Raw genomic sequence first — 22,185 nt, 5'->3', positions numbered from 1 at the left:
TGATCATACAGAACATAGTGTCGAGGATAGCAGGGGCAGCATGCAGTACCCTGGAAGAATAACAAGAGGTGAGACCTGTGACTTGAGACTGCCTGGGTTCAAATCCCAGCTTGGTCACTGATTTGTGGTTTGTTTCTTCACCTGTCTCAGCCCTAGCTTCCTGAAGCACCAAAAGCATATCTATCTCACAGGGTTATTAGGCAGATTAAGTGAGCCTAAGTATATGCCAAGTACTAGGTAAGCACCGGGTCAATACTCAGCACATGGTTAGCACTAATTGTTTCCTTTATTATTTTCATAATCACCTTATCCAATACTCAGAAAACTTTGCAGGAACAAAGTGAACCTCAAAGACATTAAGTCCTTATTATCGTAGCCCTAATAATAACTAAATGCTTGGACTAGGCACATGCCAGAGATGAAATCATTTAATCTTCACAACAGAAACCTTCATTTCCCTCACTGTAAACGAGGAAAGTGATCTAAAAATGACAGAACCTAAGATCCAAATTCAGTTCCATCTGACCCAATTCCTGTTCTCCTTTACTCCTGCTAAGACTGAAACAGATACTATAAAAGACTATTTCCTTAACTGGGAATTTTAAATACTTCATTAAGCTCAACAGGTGACTTTTTTTACATGTTTTATTCAACAGTATGTGGGAAAAAATATTTAGAATTATCTGAAGGTAAAGAATCCACCTGCCAATGCAGGATATTCAGGAGACACAGGTTCTATTCCTGATTCAGGGATAGATCCAAGGGATCTTGGAAGGGGAAATGGCAGCCCTCTCCAGTATTCTTGCCTGGAAAATCCCACGGACAGAGGAGGTTGGCAGGCCACAGTCTAGTGGGTCACAAAGAGTTGGACACAACTGAGCACACACAATAAATACAAATCTCATTTTTTTAAAGTTATGTTTTTTATTTTTTAAATTATGAAAGTATAAAAACATCTATAGAAGACTTGGAAAATACAGAACAAAGTTACATACAGTTCCACTATATATGACAATTATTTTAAGTAGATAAATTAAGATTTTTAGTTGGAGTTTCAATACCAAATTCTCAAAAATTAATAGAAAAAAGTTAAGTTTTAATAGGACTAATTCTCACCTGCTACTCTTATATCACACGCTAAAGCCAGTTCAAGTCCACCACCTAAAGCAAGTCCATCAATTGCTGCAATGGTTGGCACTGGAAGATTAGCTGAAACAGAAAGAAAGACTTCATGCTTCTTCAGTAAAGGTATTCTATGCAATTATTTTACATTTTTTAATGTCAATATAGTTTTAAACGGAATATTATCTATAGAATTTTGTATTGCTTTTACTTTTAACATTTACATTTTAGAAAATATAATGATCATATATGTTCTACCAGATAAATTATGCAATAATATCTTTAAATCTTATCACACTATTGAAATACTTTCATAAATACTTTCTGTTGAATTAACAGAATCACAGTTCTAACTTTGTAATGTTTGAACCTAAAGTCTTTTATGAGATGTTTGGTTCATATAAATTTCAAGTTGAAATGACTTAGGTATAATGGATAATTCATGACAGGTTATCTTGGTTCTTAGAATGACAGAACCCCATTCAGAGAAGTAATATAATTACTCAAACAAAACAGAAGCAGTCTCAGTGGTTGTCAAGGCATCAACCCAGTAGTTCTACCATTTGGTAAGAATACAGTGAGCACACATACACACACACACACACGATGAATAATTCCTAGAAAATACCACATACTTCAGACGGAAGAGACACTCGAATCTGCCTGTAAGTATGACTGGGAAGGGGTTAGCCAATCACAAACTCAAAATCAGACTTTCTTTAGTTCAGAAACAGATTACTATTTTACTGAAACTTTTATAAATTATAATATATAAATTTTTTATAAATGGTTCAGAAACTGACTGGTTAATTATTATGTAAAGCAGAATCCTTTCTATTAATTCTATTTTCGACTATGGGAATGTGAAGTTTAGGCTGAACAACCTTAACATATGAATAGAATGGGGATATTAAAAAGGTACCATCTCTTCATGTATTCTCACCACAAAAAAGAAATATTGTGTGACATGATGGAAGTGTCAGCTAATGGTACAGAGGTAATCATATCACAATATGTAAATATATCAAATCAACACATTCACCTTAAACTTACACAAGTTACATGTCAATTATGTATCAATTTAAAGTAAATAAAATAAAAATGAATAAAAATAAAATATTAAAAAGATACCATCACTAGAAGTCTATCTTCCATAGCTATTCTGATATGTGAAATTCCTCAGACAGAGATGTTTATTCAAATGTGTTGAAGTGTACTGAGTTTTATTCATACGTGAAGAAATTTATCAAATTTATTCTAAGAGAAACAGTCTGAAAAGGCTGGGATAGAGCACATATAGATGCTGCCATCTGAGGCAAAAGCACGACTGGTTGAGCCGGAATGAATGAGTCTTTGCAACAGGGCATATTTCACTGTTTGTACCTGTCTAAGCATTTTGGGGGGAGGTGGGAGCTTGAAAATACAGGGCAAATTCAAAGGTGCTCCATACAACGTGCTTTACAGCACACCTGATGAAAAAATGAACAGACAGCAATGTCAGTGTTTACAGTCAGGAAATGAATGCAATGAAAAAATAAAATTTTATTTTATCTGACAGAAAAGTAAAATTGACGATGTAATATAATGGCAAATTAATCTGAGTGGTTCCCACAATCACCTCAAGCCACTACAAGTAAAATGGAATTAGTGTTACACAGGTTCCAAACCCCCTTCCTTTCTACAAAGCTAGCTGTAGAAATTATCCTATTTCTAGACTCCTTCAATCTGCTACCTCCCCAATGTCCCCAGTCTCAAGTCTCTCTCATCAAAATCTTTCCTCAAGTAGGCCTCACTGTGGCCTTGGCTCACCTTCCTCTAAGATAAGCTTCTGGAGGGAAAAGAATACACTTCCACTCACCTCCACCTCACAGTTCTAGTCCAACTCGTCTCAGAGAGACTGGTTTTGCTTCACTTCCCAGTGACACTGTGATACTGTGCCATAGCCAATGGGCACTATCCAGTCCCTATTAAACTTACTGCCTCTGAAGATCAGAGACTTGAATCCTGGACACTCCTCCCTTTTTGAATTCCTCTCTTCCTTTGCCTGCTGGGTCCCTGCCCTCATCTCTCCTGCCTTTCTTTCTGCCTCTGGTTATATAATTCAGTCTTCTTCCCCTATCAATAGAAGCTCTTCCCAGGAGGTCTGTTTCCTTTCACCATCTATAATACCAATGATATCCGAATCACCACTTGAAATCCAAACTTCTCTCTAAACTGTATCTCTATAGTTACCTGCCTGTTGGACATCTCTACTTAAATACTTTATCATGTTCAAATCAACTTCCTGTCAGTCCTTCGAGATTCTATTTCACTTAGCATCTCCATTCACCAAGCTACTCAAAACAGACACACAGAAGTCATCTCAAATGTCCTCTTTTCCAGGGATCTTACATCTAAATGTTTTCTAAGTTCCATCTAACAGCTCACAAATTGGCAAATCCCCCTCCCTCTGCTACAGTTAGAGTTATGGGCCCCTCATTTCTTGCAAGCAGGAAGCCTCTAACAGACTTCCTTCACTTTCACAGTAAAGGATCGAATTAGTCAATCTTAAAGAAAATCAATCCTGAATATTCGTTGGAAGGACTGATGCTGAAGCTGAAGCTCCAATACTTTGGCCACCTAACTCAAAGAGCTGACTCACTGGAAAAGATCCTGACGCTGGGAAAGATTGAGCGCAGGAAGAGAAGAGGACAGAGGATGAGATGGTTGGATGGCATCACTGACTCAATGATGAGTCAGACATGAGTCTGATGCTCAGACATGAGTCTGAGCAAACTCCAGGAGATGGTGAATGACAGGGAGGCCTAGCGCACTGCAGTCCACGGGATCACAGGGTCGGACATGACTGAGCAACTGAACAACGATCCTCAATGTGTCCCTATCATTATACCTTTTATATTTCTTGCAGGATAATTTTCTAAAATGCAAACACATTCATGAAACTCCTCTATTTAAAATAGTACAACGATTTATTCCACATTCAAGATAAAAACAGTGAAAAATTCAGCATGGCACAGGAAACGGCTGCCTACCTACTCACATACTTCACACACATTCTTCTCCACATTCTTCTCCAACCTCACCACATACTCATGTTCCAGGCCCAAACTACTTAAGGCACCTTCAGAATCATTTACATCCAAACCTGTGTACAAGCTGCCCCCTGCCTATAATGCCTAGCTAGCCCCCAATTATCCTTAGAGGTAATTACTTTTATGCTTCCTTGGTACTTTATACCTGGTTTTTCAACACAGCATTCACACCACCTTATCGCCCATTCAGAAACAAAGATTTAACATCACATAAAGCTAGTCAATAATATCCTTCTTACCACTCTGCAACAATCCTCAAGATTTTTCATTGCCTCTTCTATCTCCATTAATCCTGATATTGTCTCTATTTTTCTCTATTGTCCTATATTGTCTCTACTTTTATTAACTTCTTTCATTGTATACTTAAATGGAACAATATGAATATATGCAGCCCTAAAGTGAAGTCGCTCAGTTGTGTCTGACTCTTTGCGACCCTCTTCGTGGCCTATCAGGCTCTTCCGTCCATGGTATTCTCCAGGCAAGAATACTGGAATGGGTTGCCATTTCTTTCTCCAGGGGATCTTCCCAACCCAAGGATCAAACCCAGGCCTTCCACATTGGAGGCAGACGCTTTAACCTCTGAGCCACCAGGGAAGCCTGTACTTAAATGGAACAATATGAATATATGCAGCCCTATAGAGCTACAGAAAACAAAAAAAAACTGCAGAGTTCCTCGGCTGGAGAGAGCAATAGGAACAGGGGGAGTGTCTTCTCCTCACTGTGGAAAACGCTGGTCAACAGTAACTGCCTTCAGGACGCACTAAATCTGCTGGAAGCTGACTCATCAGAAAATGAATTAACAGAAGTGAGTTTAAAGGGCTTTTAAAACATCAAACCTGGCTTCCCCTGTGACTTAGTGGTAAAGAATCTGCCCGCCAATGCTGAAGATGCAGGTTCAATCCCTGGGTGGGAAGATCCCCTGGAGAAAGAAATGGCAACCCATTCCAGTATTCTTGCCTGGGAAATCCTAAGGACAGAGGGGCCTGGTGGGCTATGTCCACGGGGTTGCAAGGAGTCAGATAGGACCTAAGAGACTAAAATACACACAAACATACAAAACCAAACCCAGGCTTGAAATATGTGTACTACCAAGTTTCAGTTTCTGAAAATTTCAACTTATGGTAAATAGGGATTATTTCAAGTTCCTTAGATTTTTTTAAATGGGAGCAAACAGATGTGATGAATATGGCAAGAGGAATTTTTCTTCACATCAAACTGGGCACTGAAAATGTAGACTAAACAGAAGTGTAAAAGGAATACATTGACTGTAAATTACAAAAGAAATATTTGATAACCTTGTAATCCCTAAAGCATAATGGAGAGAATACAAGAAAAGGACAATTCTTGGTCATCTATAATGTTCTTAACACTGAAACACAAAGGCATGATTGTCTCAAAAAGAGTTGACAAGGCTTTGCTCTACATTTTTATTAGTTAATATTCTCAAACAAATATTACACTTAAAAATCACACTTAGCTAGTAGAAAGTTAAAAAGTATCATTTTTTGGTAAGTATAAAATGTCATTAAAAGAAGAAAAATAAAAATGAGAATGCAATTAATGAATATGCCCTTTCCCTTCACTGTGAGAAGTCTATAAACAAATAGTTTGCTTAGTTCAATTGCTAAGTCTTGTCTGACTCTTTGCAACCCCATGAACTGTAGCACACCAGGCTCCTCTGTCTTCCACACTCTGTCAGAGTTTGCTGAAATTCATGTCCACTGAGTCAATGATGCTATCTAACAATCTCATCCTTTGCCACCCCCTTCTCCTTTTTGCCTTCAATCTTTCCCAGCATCAGCATCCTTTCTAATGAACCTGCTCTTCGCATCAGATGGCCAAAGTACTGGAGCTTTAGCTTCAGCATGAGTCCTTCCAAAGAATTTTCAGGGTTGATTTCCTTTAGGATTGACTGGTTTGATCTCTTTGCAGTTTCTTGAATGTTGCATTTTAAGTCAGCTTTTTTACCCTCCTCTTTCACCTTTATCAGGAGGCTCTTTAGTTCCTCTTAACTTTGTCATTAGAGTGGTATCTTCTGCATATGTGAGGTTGTTGATATTTGTCCCAGCAATCTTGATTCCAGCTTGTGATTCATCCAGCCCTTTTGCATGATTTATTCTGCACAGAAATTAGATAATCAGGGTAACAATATACAGTCTTCTTGTACTCCTTTCACAATTTTGAACCAGTCCGTTGTTCCATGTAAGATTCTAACTGTTGCTTCTTGACCCACATATAGGTTTCTCAGGAGACAGCTAAGGTGGTCTGGTACTCCCGTCTCTTTAAAAGAGTTTTCCACAGTTTGTTGTGATCCATATAGTTAAAGATTTTTGTGTAGTTCATGAAGCAGAAGTAGATATTTTTCTGAAACTCCCTTGCTTTCTCCATGATGCAATGAGTACTGGCAATCTGACCTCTGATTCTCTGTCTCTTCAAAACCCAGCTTGTACATCTGGAAGTTCTTGGTTCCCGAACTGCTGAAGCCTAGCTTGAAGGATTTTGAGAATAACCTTGTTAGCATGTGAAATGAGCACAGTTATAAAGCAATATGAACATTCGTTGGCACTGCCCTTTTTAGGGATTGGAATGAAAACTGACAAATACTACTTTGTTAAAATGATGGGGGAAGGGATATATTCAACAGACAGGTTTCAAGTTCCACAGGAGGTGAAGTATGAGGGTGTGGTTTATACAATGCAGTGGCAAGAAAAGAGAAAGAAATTAACAAATGGAAACTTGCTAACCTGAGAGATGAAAGCACTCACTGTAAGGAAGGGTTTAAAATGAATCAGCTCATGCTAAAGGCTTTCTTAATTCTGAAGTTAGAGAATGTAACACTTTTGTTATACACTTTATTTAACTTTTTAGAAGTAATGAAAATTATATTTACTCAGTTAAAAGTTTTTAACATTACATGTTTAACATGACGATTTCTATAAAAATATAAAGTAAAAACGACAAGAAATGTGGAGTCCTTAACATAAAAAAAGAACACAGAAAACATGAGTATTAATAAGTACTATCACGTCATTAAATAGGCAAACTACTTGGTACTTTTGAATATTAATATAAATTAGCATTCTGTACAGACTTCCCTGGCAGCCCAATGGTTAAGAATCCACCTTCCAATGTAGGGGACACAGGTTCAAGCCTTGGTTGGGGAACTAGGATCCCCAGGTGCTATGGAGCAATCAAACATGCCCACCACAACAAAAGATGCCACAAAGAAGATGTCATGGGCCACAACTAAGACCCAACATAGCCCAAAATAAATATTTTTTTAAAAATTAGCATTCTATAAAGCTGACTATAAAATTTTTCCTACTAAAGAATTAAGCAGAACAATTTAATTAGTATTCAATGACCAATTAAACTTCAGTCATCTTATAGTCCTGAAGTTTTACATAACCCTAAATTTTCCCTGAAAGATGTTTTTCTTGTAAACTTTTTTCAGGAAAACATGAGTCATCTCAAAGTAGATGCTAGTTTCATAGTTATCTAATATGCTTGTTTTTACACACAGTATTTATTCTACTTGGGAGCACTTAATAACCTTAGAGAAAACTCAATAAAATGCACATCTGAGAAGCAGATGATCAGTTTCAAAGCACTGAGAAATATCAAATCGGCAGCTGCAGAGTGCGACTGAGTGAAACGGGAACTGCCATGAGCAGTGTCTATTCCCAATAGCAATAGGAAGAAATGATGACTCAATGTGTTATGCAACCAACAGGATCAGATTCTATTTTGAGTTTAGTACCAGGAAATGAGCCAGGTATGACCAAGAAGATAATAATCGTTTGAATGTTCCTAAAAATATAATTAAAGCAAACGATCAGAGTTTTGCTATTTTAAGAGAAAATAAATGAGCTGCAAGTGGAGGCCCTGTCTATCTGAGTCTGCAGGACATCTTCTGTGAGTATAACTAGAATCAGAGGCCATGAACGTAGGGGGAAAGGCAAGTGAGGGTCTCCTTTCAGCTCTGAGATAAATATAGTACATAATGTAGGTTTTCAGATGTTTCTAGAAAAAAATAAACAATGTGATTATTAAGGGAATATGCTAATGTAAGTTATGAGTCTTAAATTTGGTTTTGCTTGAAGAATAGTGTTCTCACAAAAAATTAACTATTTCCAAAAAAAATGCCCATATAATAATACCAGAAGTCTGACTTTATTTAAATCATTCAAGGAGAAGAGAGAAAAATATCTGACCCAAAGAGACAGATTTTTCTAACAGAAAAATGTATAAGAACAGGAGATTTTTCAATCACATGAAGAAATGCTAATCAGAATTTGAAAACTTTCAAAATTAAATTATTTCCTTACAAAATTTTAAGAACAAAAAAATATATGTTTGTTAAATAGATGAATTTTGTGATCTATCCTTTTAACATAATTACCTGTATTTCAATGCAAATTCAGCCCTGTATTTACAAAGCCAAATTAAAGCTTTTGCAATTTTACTTAATCGGGGAAAAAAAAAGGCAAAGGAAACTAGAAATGACTGGCATTTTAAAGTATTTGTCTGGAAGAGCATTTACAAAAATATTATCCACATCACATAAGATTTTACTATTTAAAATTCTGGTGAAAACCTATTTTAAATATTTCTTTATCATTAGATAGAAATTCCTTCAGGTCTCAACGTTAAGAGAACTGGGCCTGCACCCTCAGTTTTTACTTCAAAGAGAACTGTAAAAATGTTTTCTAGCTCTTCATGAAGTACCTTCTAATTAGGCAAAGACTGGTCATAAGTAGCTAAACACCTCTGCTCTCCAACTGTACATTCTACTGATATATGGCTAATCTGCACAATGGAGGGCCCAGTAGTGAGGCAGCCACATCATGGAGCTGGAGCAGGGGGGTGTTAAGTTCAGGAATAAGAGCAGTTATTAGATTGAGATCATCATATGTTTGTGCATCCATGCTGACCTGCTGATGCCTAATAATAGTTAACTGCTTTCAACCTACATATCCCACGCCCAAAGTGAGCAGTGGGGACTTGTAATAATGACTAACCTTTTAGAAATCTGAAAAATTCTTTAGAATAAAACGTCTCAAAGAGAGCCATAAAGTTGTATTTTTTCCCCCTTTGAAAAGAGAAAAAGACCTAAATCTTGTTCAGGACTTTGGAGTTTTTAAAAAAAGGCTTTCTAAGAAGTTAGGAACAGTAAAGTAAGGAATTTAGTGACTCAAAATATAAATCTTCTTTCTGATCTCTACTTTAATAGAACAGCTTTCAAATGAATCTAGTACATTTTGGTTTCTTATAGATTCTCTTTCATTAAAAAAAAGCAGAGCACAGAAGTCATCGTTTAGACCACAAAGATACTCTAGTTGTGGAAAATGAAAGTACAATGGGGCAAAAGGGGAAAGCAGTATCAAACAAGTAGGGTATATTCTAATCTGTACTATTACTGATACTGCTGTAATGACCAATTTCAAGATATACATGGCTGTTAAAACCAGCTCACAAAAATTCCTGAAACTTTAACAATCCCTGAGTCCATACTGTAACAGAGCGCAGTGAGCGGTAACCTTTAGCCATTGGTGTGCGTAACTCCACATTCTGTTACCAGGGAAGGGGTCCTGGTCAGCTATTAGTCAGCACATCAGTGGGCCCCACCACAAGTAACCAATTATCAATGAGCTACCATTAGTACTGCTCAGCTACTGGCTGGCATCACAATGGGCCCCACCCACAGGCAACCAATTGCCAATGAGTGACTATTTGTGGTCCTGCTCAGCCACTGGACAGTACAGTAGTGGGCCCTGCCCACAAGCAACCAACTGTTAAGGAGTGACAGTGAGTGGAATTCAGCAAAGGGTCAGTTGCATGGTAGTCATAAGGTAAAGCGGAGAAGGCAATGGCACCCCACTCCAGTACTCTTGCCTGGAAAATCCCATGGATGGAGGAGCCTGGTGGGCTGCAGTCCATGGGGTCGCTAAGAGTTGGACATGACTGAGCGACTTCACTTTCACTTTTCACTTTCATGCACTGGAGAAGGAAATGGCAACCCACTCCAGTGTTCTTGCCTGGAGAATCCCAGGAACGGGGGAGCCTGGTGGGCTGCCATCTATGGGGTTGCACAGAGTCAGACACGACTGAAGTGACTTAGCAGCAGCAGCAGCAGCAGCATAAGGTAAAGACTGAGGAAATGTTGCAAGTCTGTGTGGCCGACGCACAGTGAGGCCCATCAATACTAAAACATTTGAGTTTGGAAGAGAGAAAGGTTTATTACAGATTCACACAAAGAGATGGGTGGCTCATGGAGGGCCCTGGGCCCTCCAGCTTACCCACAGGCCCAAGGCTGGGTGAGCTGGAGGGCCTCCAGGAGAAGGCCTGAATCTGCCTCTTACCTTACTCTCCACCTGATGACTACCACACCACCAACCAACCCTTGGCTCAATCTCTTCCCTAACAGTCGCTCACTGAAAGTTGGTTGCTTGTGGGTAGGGTCCACTGAGGCACCGACCAATGGCCGAGCAAGACCTGTTGCCTAGGAACAGGATGTGGAGCAATGAGGCACAGCAATGGCTACCTGCTAAGGCCTGTGCTCATCCTGCCCTATTACAGAAAGAGGGGGACCCCACCCTTCTCCCAGAGGCCCTCCAGCTCACCTGGCCTTGGGCCAGCAGGTGATCTGGTCGGCCCAGACAACAAGCTGGAGTATGTGTCCTGCAAGGGCATCAGATTCCTCACCAAGACCACCCAATAGCATTGGCCCAGGCCTTGAGAGAACAATGAACCTCTCGCCCATTCCTGTCTCTGTAATCTAACAGGAGTGGCAGTCTGTCTGGGTTGCAGGCTGTGGGACCTGGCCACCACCTCATATGGACAGTCTGAGGGCCAGTTGGGTTGGCAGCTGGGCAGAGTTGGGGACTTTGCCCTTTCTTGTCAGAACAGAGAGTAACATTCATTTTACAGGAATATAGTTACCTGGCCATGACCCGACTTCAAGAACAAAGGCGTTGACTCCAAGTAGTATGCAACAACTAACCATGCCCCTTCCCCACCTTTCCTATTTAAAACGGCTTTGCAGAAAGCTTTCAGTAACTTTGGGGTTCTTAGGGCATAAGCTATGCGTGGCCCTGTAATAAACCTTTCCCTGTTCCAAACTCCAATGTTTTAGTGTTGTTTGACCTCACTGTGCATCAGGCATATGGACTTGCATTTTGGGTAACAATATGAACGGGTGTCAGAACACGTGTATATGAAACAGTCCCAAGAATACAATGCTTGGGACTTCCCTGGTGGTCCAATGGTTCAGAATCTACCTTGCAATGCAAGGGATGCAAGTTCAAATCCTAGTTGGGGAACTAAGATCCCACATGCTGCAACTACTGAGCCCATGTGCTCCAAAGCCATGGAGCACCCAGAGAGCTTGGGTGCTACAACTAGAGAAGCCTGCCAGCTCTGGGCTGGAGCCAGCATGCCACAACTGATGAGCCTGTGAGCCACAGAGAGTCAGTGAGCCAGAGGAAAAGATCCTGTGCGACACAATGAAGATCCTGCATGCCAAAACAAAGACCCAATGCAGCCAAATAAATAAATGATTTTTAGAAATCAATTGTATTTTTTAAAAAAAGGAGATATTACCATGCTGAATCCTCCTCCACCATCATCCATTAACATCCACCAGACAAACCATTTCTTCCCATGGGAAAAACAGCTCCAGGAAATCCTCCTCCACAGAAAATGAATTATGTGAGGAGAAGGTTAGGATGAGGACTAAGAAGAACACTGGTGGCCTATGTGCAAATCTGGTCCATAAACCAATTTTGTTTGACATCCAACAGGTATCTTCTCAATAAAAACCTTCAAACTGGAGTGGGTGCATGCTAAGTTGCTTCAGTTGTGTCTGATTCTTTGCAACCCTAAGGAGCAAAGCCTGTCAGGCTCCTCTGCCCATGTGGATTCTCCAGGTAGGAATACCAGAGTGGACTGCTATGCCGTCCCTCTACAGGATCGTTCCAACACAGGGATCGAACCTGCACCTCTTATTTCTCCTGCATTGGCAAGTGGGTTCATTACCACTAGCACTACTGGGGAAGCCCTCAAACTGTAGATACTTTCTAAAAATCTGGAATTCTGGCTTCTCTTGAAAATAAGAAAAAGGAATATCAGCAAAAATGCAGAAAATTGTTCAAAAAATCACATAAGAAATGTTTGCAGAACTCAAGCTCTATGAAGCTACTAAAAACACTGATCTAATTTGGCAAATATAGAGAATATATGTAGCATGTATATATAATGAAGCATAATAATAACAAACTACCTTAAAATCACCAAACCAAGAAACAGGTCAGTACTAATAACCTATCCCCCATTCTTTCACCTGCCTTCTTAAACCCAAAGGTAATCACCAGTCTGTTTACCATTTTAGTGTTTTCCCCTGTATACATATGTGTATGTGATTTCATTACATTTATACACATCTCTAAACCATATGCTCTTTTACATCTTTGAGTTTTATAAAAAATTATGTTGTTTTAATTCAATATTTTAAAGATTTCTGTTTTGTATTTAAGTTGTTTGTAATACTGTCCACATGCAACTGTACAAATATACCAAAACATCTATCCATTCCCCTGTTATTGAAATTTGGTTGTTTTCAGCTTGTTATTATGAACAATATCACTACTATAGTCTTTTTCTTATAAGTCTCCCCAGAATACACATGTCCAAAATGCCTACAGATAAGCGTAGTTTCAGACTCCAAGTAGCAACTCATTCATTTAAAAAGCCAAAATCAGAAGTCTTAAAAATGAAATAGGATAGTATCAAATGCATTGCACAAAGAAAGGTAATTATTTCATGAACCTTTGATACTCATCCACCTCTATGTGTTTAATGGACCAAATTGTAAATATATTTGTTACTACAAGTCTAGTAAAAATAGTCTTAAAGACACCTTTCTAGGTAAATACCCCATAAAAATATGAACTATTCAGTCTTTTCAGATGTGGATGCCCAACTCTAAGACAACAACAAACTTTTCCTAACTATTACACCAATTTATACTCTCATTGGAAGCATATAAAACTTTGCAGTGATCAAGTTCCCTGCTATCTTAGGTAATGTCAGGATAAGAATTTTGGCCAACCTGGTAAACATAAAACAGCATGCTACTGTGGTATTAATTTGCATTTCTGTGACTACATATGAGATTGATCATCTTTCCATATGCTTACTCCCCATTTCTCTTTCCTCTTGTATAGAAAAATTTCTGTCTTACTGATTTCCCAGCTGCATATATGTATGCATGCATTGACCCACGTGTGCATGTATATATATACACACAAATCCTTTGGCAATGTTTCAAGTCTTCTCTCCCAGTTTGTGTTTTATCTTTCTACTTTCTTTACAACATCTTTTAATGAACAGATGTTCTTAAGTTTAATTTCATAGGACTTATCAACCTTTCCTTTTGCTTTGTATTCTATGTTTAAGAAATTTTTAACTCTGTCAAGATCATGCAAGTTTGTTTTACTTCATAAATGCAGTGAAGTCTGCCATCTTCCAGTGACTTCAATGACCTCTCAGTTTTGGGTCCTATATTCCACTCCACTGGTCAATCATCTATCCCAAAGCCAATAATATTATATTATTAATTTTTAATTTTTAAAATGGGTTTTCAGTACTAATAACGTAAGGACCTTCATTTTCTCCTTCTTTAAAAATATTGGCTCTTTTGAGGCCTCTCTATGCTCATCAAGTTCCTCATAATAGTAATGTGTTTTTAAGTTAAATCTGTACATCAGATCATTTGTGAGAATCATCTTTTAGATACTGAATCTTCCTATTCAAGAAGATAGTATGTCAGTATTTAATTTTTTAAATGCCTTCCCAAAAAGTTTCATAATTTTTCCATACAGCTTGAATATATTTTTAGATTCATTTTTTCTCCTACTGTCAATAATATCTCTTTTTGACATATGTTATGTCTGACTTCTATCGTTTGGACTCTAAAGAAGGCCAAGCCCAGAAGAATTGATGCTTCTGAAAAGTGGTGCTGGAGAAGACTCTTCAGAGTCCGTTGAACTGCAAGGAGATCAAATAAGTCAATCCCAAAAGAAATCAACCCTGAATATTCACTGGAAGGACTGCTGCTGAAGCTTAAACTCCAATACTTTGAGCACCTGATGCAAAGAGCTGACTCACTGAAGAAGACCCTGAGGCTGCGAAAGACTGAAGGTAAAATGTGAAGGGGGTGGCAGAGGATGAGATGGTTAGATAGCACCACCAACTCAATGGACATGAATTTGAGCAAACTCAGGAGATAGAGGAGAGAGGAGCCTGGCGTACTGCAGTTCTTTGGGGTCACAAAGAGTTAGACAGGACTTATGACTGAAGAACAACATCTTTTGTCTGTTCATGGTAGGAAGAAAGACAATTGATTATTTTTTTATATGAATCCTATATTCAGCTATCTTGCAAAGTCTATTATCTCTAATAATTTGTAGATCCGTTTAGTTCAATGGAGACAATAACCACTTGAGAAAGTGTTACATTTCTTTTTTTTTTCAGTCATTATTTTATTTCTATTTCCTGCTTTTACATATCAGGAAAAGAAAATGTCAAGATTTTCAGAACAACGCTGAAGAGAGGTGACTTCAGGGCTCTTATTTTCTTCCTGACTTTAGGAGATCACTTTTACATTTTACAATTGTCAGGCTAAGAAAGCTTCCTTCTAATCCCAGTTTGCGTTCAGCTTTCCCTAAGATAGATTTGAAATCTAATTCTTTTTATCAACCTGTTGAGAAAAACATGATTTTAATGCGCTGTGTCTGTCTGATTTTGTTATCAGGGTGACACTGGCTTCATAGAAGGAGTTTGGAAGCATTTCTTCCTTTGCAAATATTTTGGAATAGTTCACAAAGGACAGGTGTTAGCTCTTTTCTAAATGTTTGGTAGAATTCACCTGTGAAGTCATCTACCCTAGAGTAATCTGTTGGGAGTAATTTTATTATGGACTCAATTTCATTACTGGTAACTAACCTGCTGAAAGTTTCTACTGCTTCCCATTCAATGTTGGGAGATTGGACATTTCTAGGAATTTTTCCATCTCTTTTAGGTTGTCCATTTTATTGGTGAGTAATGATCTTTTGTGTTTTCTGTGGTGACAGTTATAACTTCTCATTTCTAATTTTACTGATTTGGCCTCTCTCCCGTTTTTCTTGATCAGTTTGGCTAAAGGTTTATCAATCTTTTTTTAATCTTTTCAAAGAAACCGCTTTTTAGTTTCATTAATCTTTTCTTTTTTTAGGTATTGAGAGGGTAACAGGAAGGAAGGCTGGGGTCTCCAAACAGAGGAAACAGGCTGCAAGTGCCAGGCATTTTTTGTCTCTCTCTTAAGCAGCAGGAGGAAACAAACTATAAGTGTTTTTTTCCCCTTTGTGTTGCCATGATGACACCTGGTTCCACCAGAACTTAACTTTTCTCACACCTTGAGCTAACCAATGTGTTTCTCTTATGGAAATGTCTGTCTTAAGCTATGTTAATGAACTATGTATTTACCCTAGACTCTGTTTTCAACTCAGTTTCCCCTAAAACTCAAAACTTTGAAAAACCAGTGTGTTTTATTCATACAATAGTTCTCCTAATCTATGTTAATGAATCTATATATTTCCTTGGAAACCTGCCTTTCTTCAAGATTCATGTCAATCACTTTATGGCCCAGGACAGCTCACCTTGTACCAAGTTCAGTTCAGTTGCTCAGTCATGTCCTACTTTTTGCGACCCCATGAATCACAGCACGCCAGGCCTCCCTGTCCATCACCATCTCCCGGAGATCACTCAGACTCACGTCCATCGAGTCCAGGATGCCATCCAGCTATCTCATCCTCTGTCGTCCCCTTCTCCTCCTGCCCCCACTCCCTCCCAGCATCAGAGTCTTTTCCAATGAGTCAACTCTTCGCATGAGGTGGCCAAAGGACTGGAGTTTCAGCTTTGGCATCATTCCTTCCAAAGAAATCCCAGGGCTGATCTCCTTCAGAATGGACTGGTTGGATCTCCTTGCAGCCCAAGGGACTCTCAAGAGTCTTCTCCAACACCACAGTTCAAAAGCATCAATTCTTTGGCGCTCAGCCTTCTTCACAGTCCAACTCTCACATCCATACATGAACACTGGAAAAACCATAGCCTTGACTAGATGGACCTTAGTCGGCAAAGTAATGTCTCTGCTTTTGAATATGCTGTCTAGGTTGGTCATCACTTTTCTTCCAAGGAGTAAGCATCTTTTATTTCATGGCTGCAGTCACCATCTGCAGTGATTTTGGAGCCCAAAAAATAAAGTCTGACACGGTTTCCCCATCTATTTGCCATGAAGTGATGGGACCAGATGCCATGATCTTCGCTTTCTGAATGCTGAGATTTAAGCCAACTTTTTTGCTCTCCTCTTTCACTTTCATCAAGAGGCTTTTTAGTTCCTCTTCACTTTCTGCCATAAGGGTGGTGCCATCTGCATATCTGAGGTTATTGATATTTCTCCCGGCAATCTTGATTCCAGCTTGTGGTTCTTCCCAGTCCAGCATTTCTCATGATGTACTCTGCATATAAGTTAAATAAGCAGGGTGACAATATACAGCCTTGACGTACTCCTTTTCCTATTTGGAACCAGTCTGTTGTTCCATGTCCAGTTCTAACTGTTGCTTCCTGACCTGCATACAAATTTCTCAAGAGGCAGGTCAGGTGGTCTGGTATTCCCATCTCTTTCAGAATTTTCCACAGTTTATTGTGATCCACATAGTCAAAGGCTTTGGCATAGTCAATAAAGCTGAAATAGATGTTTTTCTGGAACTTTTTTGCTTTTTCCATGATCCAGCAGATGTTGGCAATTTGATCTCTGGTTTCTCTGCCTTTTCTAAAACCAGCTTGAACATCAGGGAGTTCACGGTTCACATATTGCTGAAGCCTGGCTTGGAGAATTTTGAGCATTACTTTACTAGCATGTGAGATGAGTGCAATTGTGCAGTAGTTTGAGCATTCTTTGACATTGCCTTTCTTTGGGATTGGAATGAAAACTGACCTTTTCCAGTCCTGTGGTTACTGCTGCGTTTTCCAAATTTGCTGGCATATTGAGTGTAGCACTTTCACAGCATCATCTTTCAGGATTTGAAATAGCTCCACTGGAATTCCATCACCTCCACTAGCTTTGTTCGTGGTGATGCTTTCTAAGGCCCACTTGACTTCACATTCCAAGATGTCTGGCTGTAGATTAGTGATCACATCATCATGATTATCTGGGTAGTGAAGATCTTTTTTGTACAGTTCTTCTGTGTATTCTTGCCACCTCTTCTTAATATCTTCTGCTTCTGTTAGGTCCAGACCATTTCTGTCCTTTATCGAGCCCATCTTTGCATGAAATGTTCCCTTGGTATCTCTCATTTTCTTGAAGAGATCTCTAGTCTTTCCCATTCTGTTCTTTTCCTCTATTTCTTTGCATTGATCGCTGAAGAAGGCTTTCTTATCTCTTCCTGCTATTCTTTGGAACCCTGCATTCAGATACTTATTTCTTTCCTTTTCTCCTTTGCTTTTCGCCTCTCTTCTTTTCACAGCTATTTGTAAGGCCTCCCCAGACAGCCATTTTACTTTTTTGCATTTCTTTTCCATGGGGATGGTCTTGATCCCTGTCTCCTGTACAAAGTCACGAACCTCATTCCATAGTTCATCAGGCACTCTATCTATCAGATCTAGGCCCTTAAATCTATTACTCATCTCCACTGTATAATCATAAGGGATTTGATTTAGGTCATACCTGAATGGTCTAGCGGTTTTCCCTACTTTCTTCAATTTGAGTCTGAATTTGGAAATAAGGAGTTCATGATCTGAGCCACAGTCAGCTCCTGGTCTTGTTTTTGTTGACTGTATAGAGCTTCTCCATCTTTGGCTGCAAAGAATAGAATCAATCTGATTTTGGTGTTGACCACCTGGTGATGTCCATGTGTAGAATCTTCTCTTGTGTTGTTGGAAGCAGGTGTTTGCTATGACCAGTGCATTTTCTTGGCAAAACTCTATTAGTCTTTGCCCTGCTTCATTCCACATTCCAAGGCCAAATTTTCCTGTTATTCCAGGTGTTTCTTGACTTCCTACTTTTGCATTCCAGTCCCCTATAATGAAAAGGCCATCTTTTTTGGGTGTTAGTTCTAAAAGGTCTTGTAGGTCCTCATAAAACCGTTCAACTTCAGCTTCTTCAGTGTTACTGGCTGGGGCATAGACTTGGATAACTGTGATAAGACAAACAGAGATCATTCTGTCGTTTTTGAGATTGCATCCAAGTACTGCATTTCGGACTCTTTTGTTGACCATGATGGCTACTCCATTTCTTCTGAGGGATTCCTGCCCACAGTAGTAGATATAATGGTCATCTGAGTTAAATTCACCCATTCCAGTCCATTTTAGTTCGCTGATTCCTAGAATGTCGACGTTCAGCCTTGCCATCTCTTGTTTGACCACTTCCAATTTGCCTTGATTCATGGACCTGACATTCCAGGTTCCTATGCAATACTGCTCTTTACAGCATCGGACCTTGCTTCTATCACCAGTCACATCCACAACTGGGTATTGTTTTTGCTTTGGCTCCATCCCTTCATTCTTTCTGGACTTATTGCTCCACTGATCTCCAGTAGCATATTGGGCACCTAATGACCTGGGGAGTTCCTCTTTTGGTATCCTATCATTTTGCCTTTTCATACTGTTCATGGAGTTCTCAAGGCAAGAATACTGAAGTGGCTTGCCATTCCCTTCTCCAGTGGACCACATTCTGTCAGCTCTCTCCACCATGACCCGCCTGTCTTGGGTTGCCCTGCAGGCATGGCTTGGTTTCACTGAGTTAGACAAGGCTGTGGTCCTAGTGTGATTAGATTGACTAGTTTTCTGTGAGTATGTTTTCAGTGTGTCTGCCCTCTGATGCCCTCTTGCAACACCTACCATCTTACTTGGGTTTCTCTTACCTTGGTCGTGGGTTATTTCTTCACGGCTGCCAATGTCATCTCAAAGTGCATGTGAGGGGCCTGGTGCCAGTCTCTGAGTTTTGAGACATTCCCTTTCAATAACCTCAGATATACAGATGACACCACCCTTATGGCAGAAAGTGTAGAGGAACTAAAAAGCCTCTTGACGAAAGTGGAAGAGGAGAGTGAAAAAGCTGGCTTAAAGCTCAACATTCAGAAAACAAAGATCATGGCATCCGGTCCCATCACTTCATGGCAAATAGATGGGGAAACCGTGTCAGACTTTATATTTTGGGGCTCCAAAATCACTGCAGATGGTGCCTGCAGCCATGAAATTAAAAGACACTTACTCCTTGGAAGAAAAGTTATAACCAACCTAGATAGCATATTCAAAAGCAGAGACATTTCTTTGCCGACTAAGGTCCGTCTAGTCAAGGCTATGGTTCTTCTTGTGGTCATGTATGGATGTGAAAGTTGGACTGTGAAGAAGGCTGAGCGCCAAAGAATTGATGCTTTTGAACTGTGGTATTGGAGAAGACTCTTGAGAGTCCCTTGGACTGCAAGGAGATCCAGCCAGTCCATTTTGAAGGAGATCAGCCCTGGGATTTCTTTGGAAGGAATGATGCCAAAGCTGAAACTCCAGTACTTTGGCCACCTCATGCGAAGAGCTGACTCATTGGAAAAGACTCTGATGCTGGGAGGGATTGGGGGCAGGAGGTGAAGGGGATGACAGGATGAGATGGCCGGATGGCATCACTGACTCGATGGACGTGAATCTGAGTGAATTCCAGAAGTTGGTGATGGACAGGGAGGCCTGGCGTGCTGCAATTCATGGGGTCGCAAAGAGTCGGATAGGACTGAGCAACTGAACTGACTTTCTCTAATTAGCCGACTGCTAGTAGCTATATAACATCTAGCTAAAGACTAGCAGGCGGGCACTCTTTCTGCCGGCTTCTGATCTATATGTCAGAAGTTTTCTGTCTCTTTTATACTTTAATAGAACTTTATTAAAATACAAAAGCTCTGAGCGATCAAGTCTCGTCACTGGCCCCAGCTTGAATTCTCCTCCAGATGCCAAGAATCCTGGCATCTTTCACAGCTCGGCAACAACCTTTCAGTATCTCCTTTATTTCTGCTCTGATCTTTATAATTTCTTTCCTTTTACTAACTTTGGGTGGGTTTTAGCCTCCATGTGTTTGGGATTTTGTTTTTTGGGGTTTTTTTTTGAGGGATTAATAATACAAATAAATAGTAATTTTATTGTTTTTTGGCTGATGCCTATCTCACAGTGTTGTGGTTGCAAAAGATGCTTGATAAGATCTCAAATTTTTTAACGTTACTGGGGCTAGTTTTGCGGCTCAGCATGTGACCTATCCTGAAGAAATGTTCCACGTGTACCTAAAAAGAATGTGTACTCTGCTCTTTAGAGCACAGGTCTAATGTGTCGATTGAGGCCAATATTTCCTTATTCATTTTCTGCCTGGATGATCTGTTCACTGATGTAAGTGGGGTGTTAAAATCCCCTACTATTATTGTGTTACTACAATTTCTCCCTTTAAGTCTGTTAATATTTGTTTTATGTGTCTAGATGTGCCTATGCTGGCTGCATACTCAATTGATCCCATGGTGATTATGTAATGTCCTTCTTTGTCTCCTGTGACAGTCTTTGTTGTAAAAATCTACGTTGTCTGATATAACTATCCTGACATTCATTTCCACTTGCATGGAATAACTTTTTCCACCCTCTTACTTTCAGTCTGTGTGTGTATCCATGCTGTGTTTGTATCCATTCAGCAACTATATCTTTCGACTAGAGCTTTCAGTTCATTTACATATAAAGTGATTACTAATAGTGAAAGTCACTCAGTCTTGACTCTTTGCTACCCCATGGACTATACATATACAGTCCATGGAATTCTCCAGGCCAGAATACTGGAGTGGGTAGACTTTCCCTTCTCTGGGGATCTTCCCAACCCAAGGATCAAACCCAGGTCAGCCATATTGCAGGCAGATTCTTTACCAGCTGAGCCACAAGGGAAGCCCAAGAATACTGGAGCGGGTAGCCTATCCCTTCTCCAGCGGAATTTCCCAACTCAGGAATCAAACCAGCATCTCCTGCATTGCAGGCAGATTCTTTACCAACTAAGCTATCAGGGAAGTCCAATTACTGATAGTAATTACTGAATTATTGCTATTTTGAAAATTGTGTTTGGGCTTTTTGTGAAGTTGTTTTTTGTTCCTTTCTTCTTTTGCTCTATTCCCTTGTGATTTGATTATCATCTTAGGTGTTACATTTGGATTCCTTTCTTGTTTTGTGTGTGCATCTATTATAATACTACATTTTTGGTTTGCAGTTACCATGCAGTTTAAATAGACCAATATGTATGTTTTGAGTAATTATTTTAAGCTGACGATCTCTTAAGTTTAAATGTCTTTTAACAACTCTGCATTTCTACCTGCCCCAATATGTCACTGTTTTTGACATCATATTTTATATTATTTTATGTATCCCTTTACTACTTATCAAAGATATAGGTGATTTTACTACTTTCATTTCTTAACTTTCATACTACTTTTATATGTGGTTGATTTACTACCTTTACTATATATTTGCCTTTACCAATAATATTTTTTTCTTTCATAATTTTCATATTTCTAGTTGTAGCCTTTTTATTTATTTTTTGAGGTGTGTTTATTATACTTGGGATAAGTAAGTGGACTATCCAACTGACTAAGATTCAAGGAGGGATGATCAGAGCTGACTTAAGAGAAGGACAGGGAGTCATACATGGAAATTTAACAAGGATCTAAGGAGGCTCCCTGGAGTAACAATGTTCATGGATCAATGAATATACAGGCCTCCTGAGCTGGTCTGTTTTTAAAAAGAAAATTTGCTATCTTATTAGGTAAATTCCAAAATCAACTAATACTGTCTCCAGGATCAAGGGGATATTAGAATCCCAGAGAATGCTAAATCAGCCACCCCTTTCCCTTACTAATCTACCTGAAAAAAA

The 22,185-nt window shown here is 39.3% G+C and overlaps 1 protein-coding gene across 2 annotated transcripts in view; it reads right to left on the bottom strand.

The window, feature by feature from the left end:
- The window catches only part of AUH (AU RNA binding methylglutaconyl-CoA hydratase), a 192,829-nt gene that overhangs the window by 103,371 nt on the left and 67,273 nt on the right, over positions 1 to 22,185 (bottom strand). For both annotated transcript variants that reach the window (XM_040245966.1, XM_040245973.1), the window contains exon 5: positions 1,117 to 1,209. In XM_040245966.1, coding sequence (XP_040101900.1) covers positions 1,117 to 1,209 — 93 coding nt within the window. The remainder of the gene's footprint in view (positions 1 to 1,116; positions 1,210 to 22,185) is intronic.

Source organism: Oryx dammah, unplaced genomic scaffold, assembly GCF_014754425.2.
Source record: "Oryx dammah isolate SB20612 unplaced genomic scaffold, SCBI_Odam_1.1 HiC_scaffold_1, whole genome shotgun sequence".
Lineage (NCBI taxonomy): Eukaryota > Metazoa > Chordata > Mammalia > Artiodactyla > Bovidae > Oryx > Oryx dammah.
The sequence above is the reverse complement of the archived record's forward strand: the minus strand, read 5'-3'. Positions and strand labels throughout refer to the sequence as shown.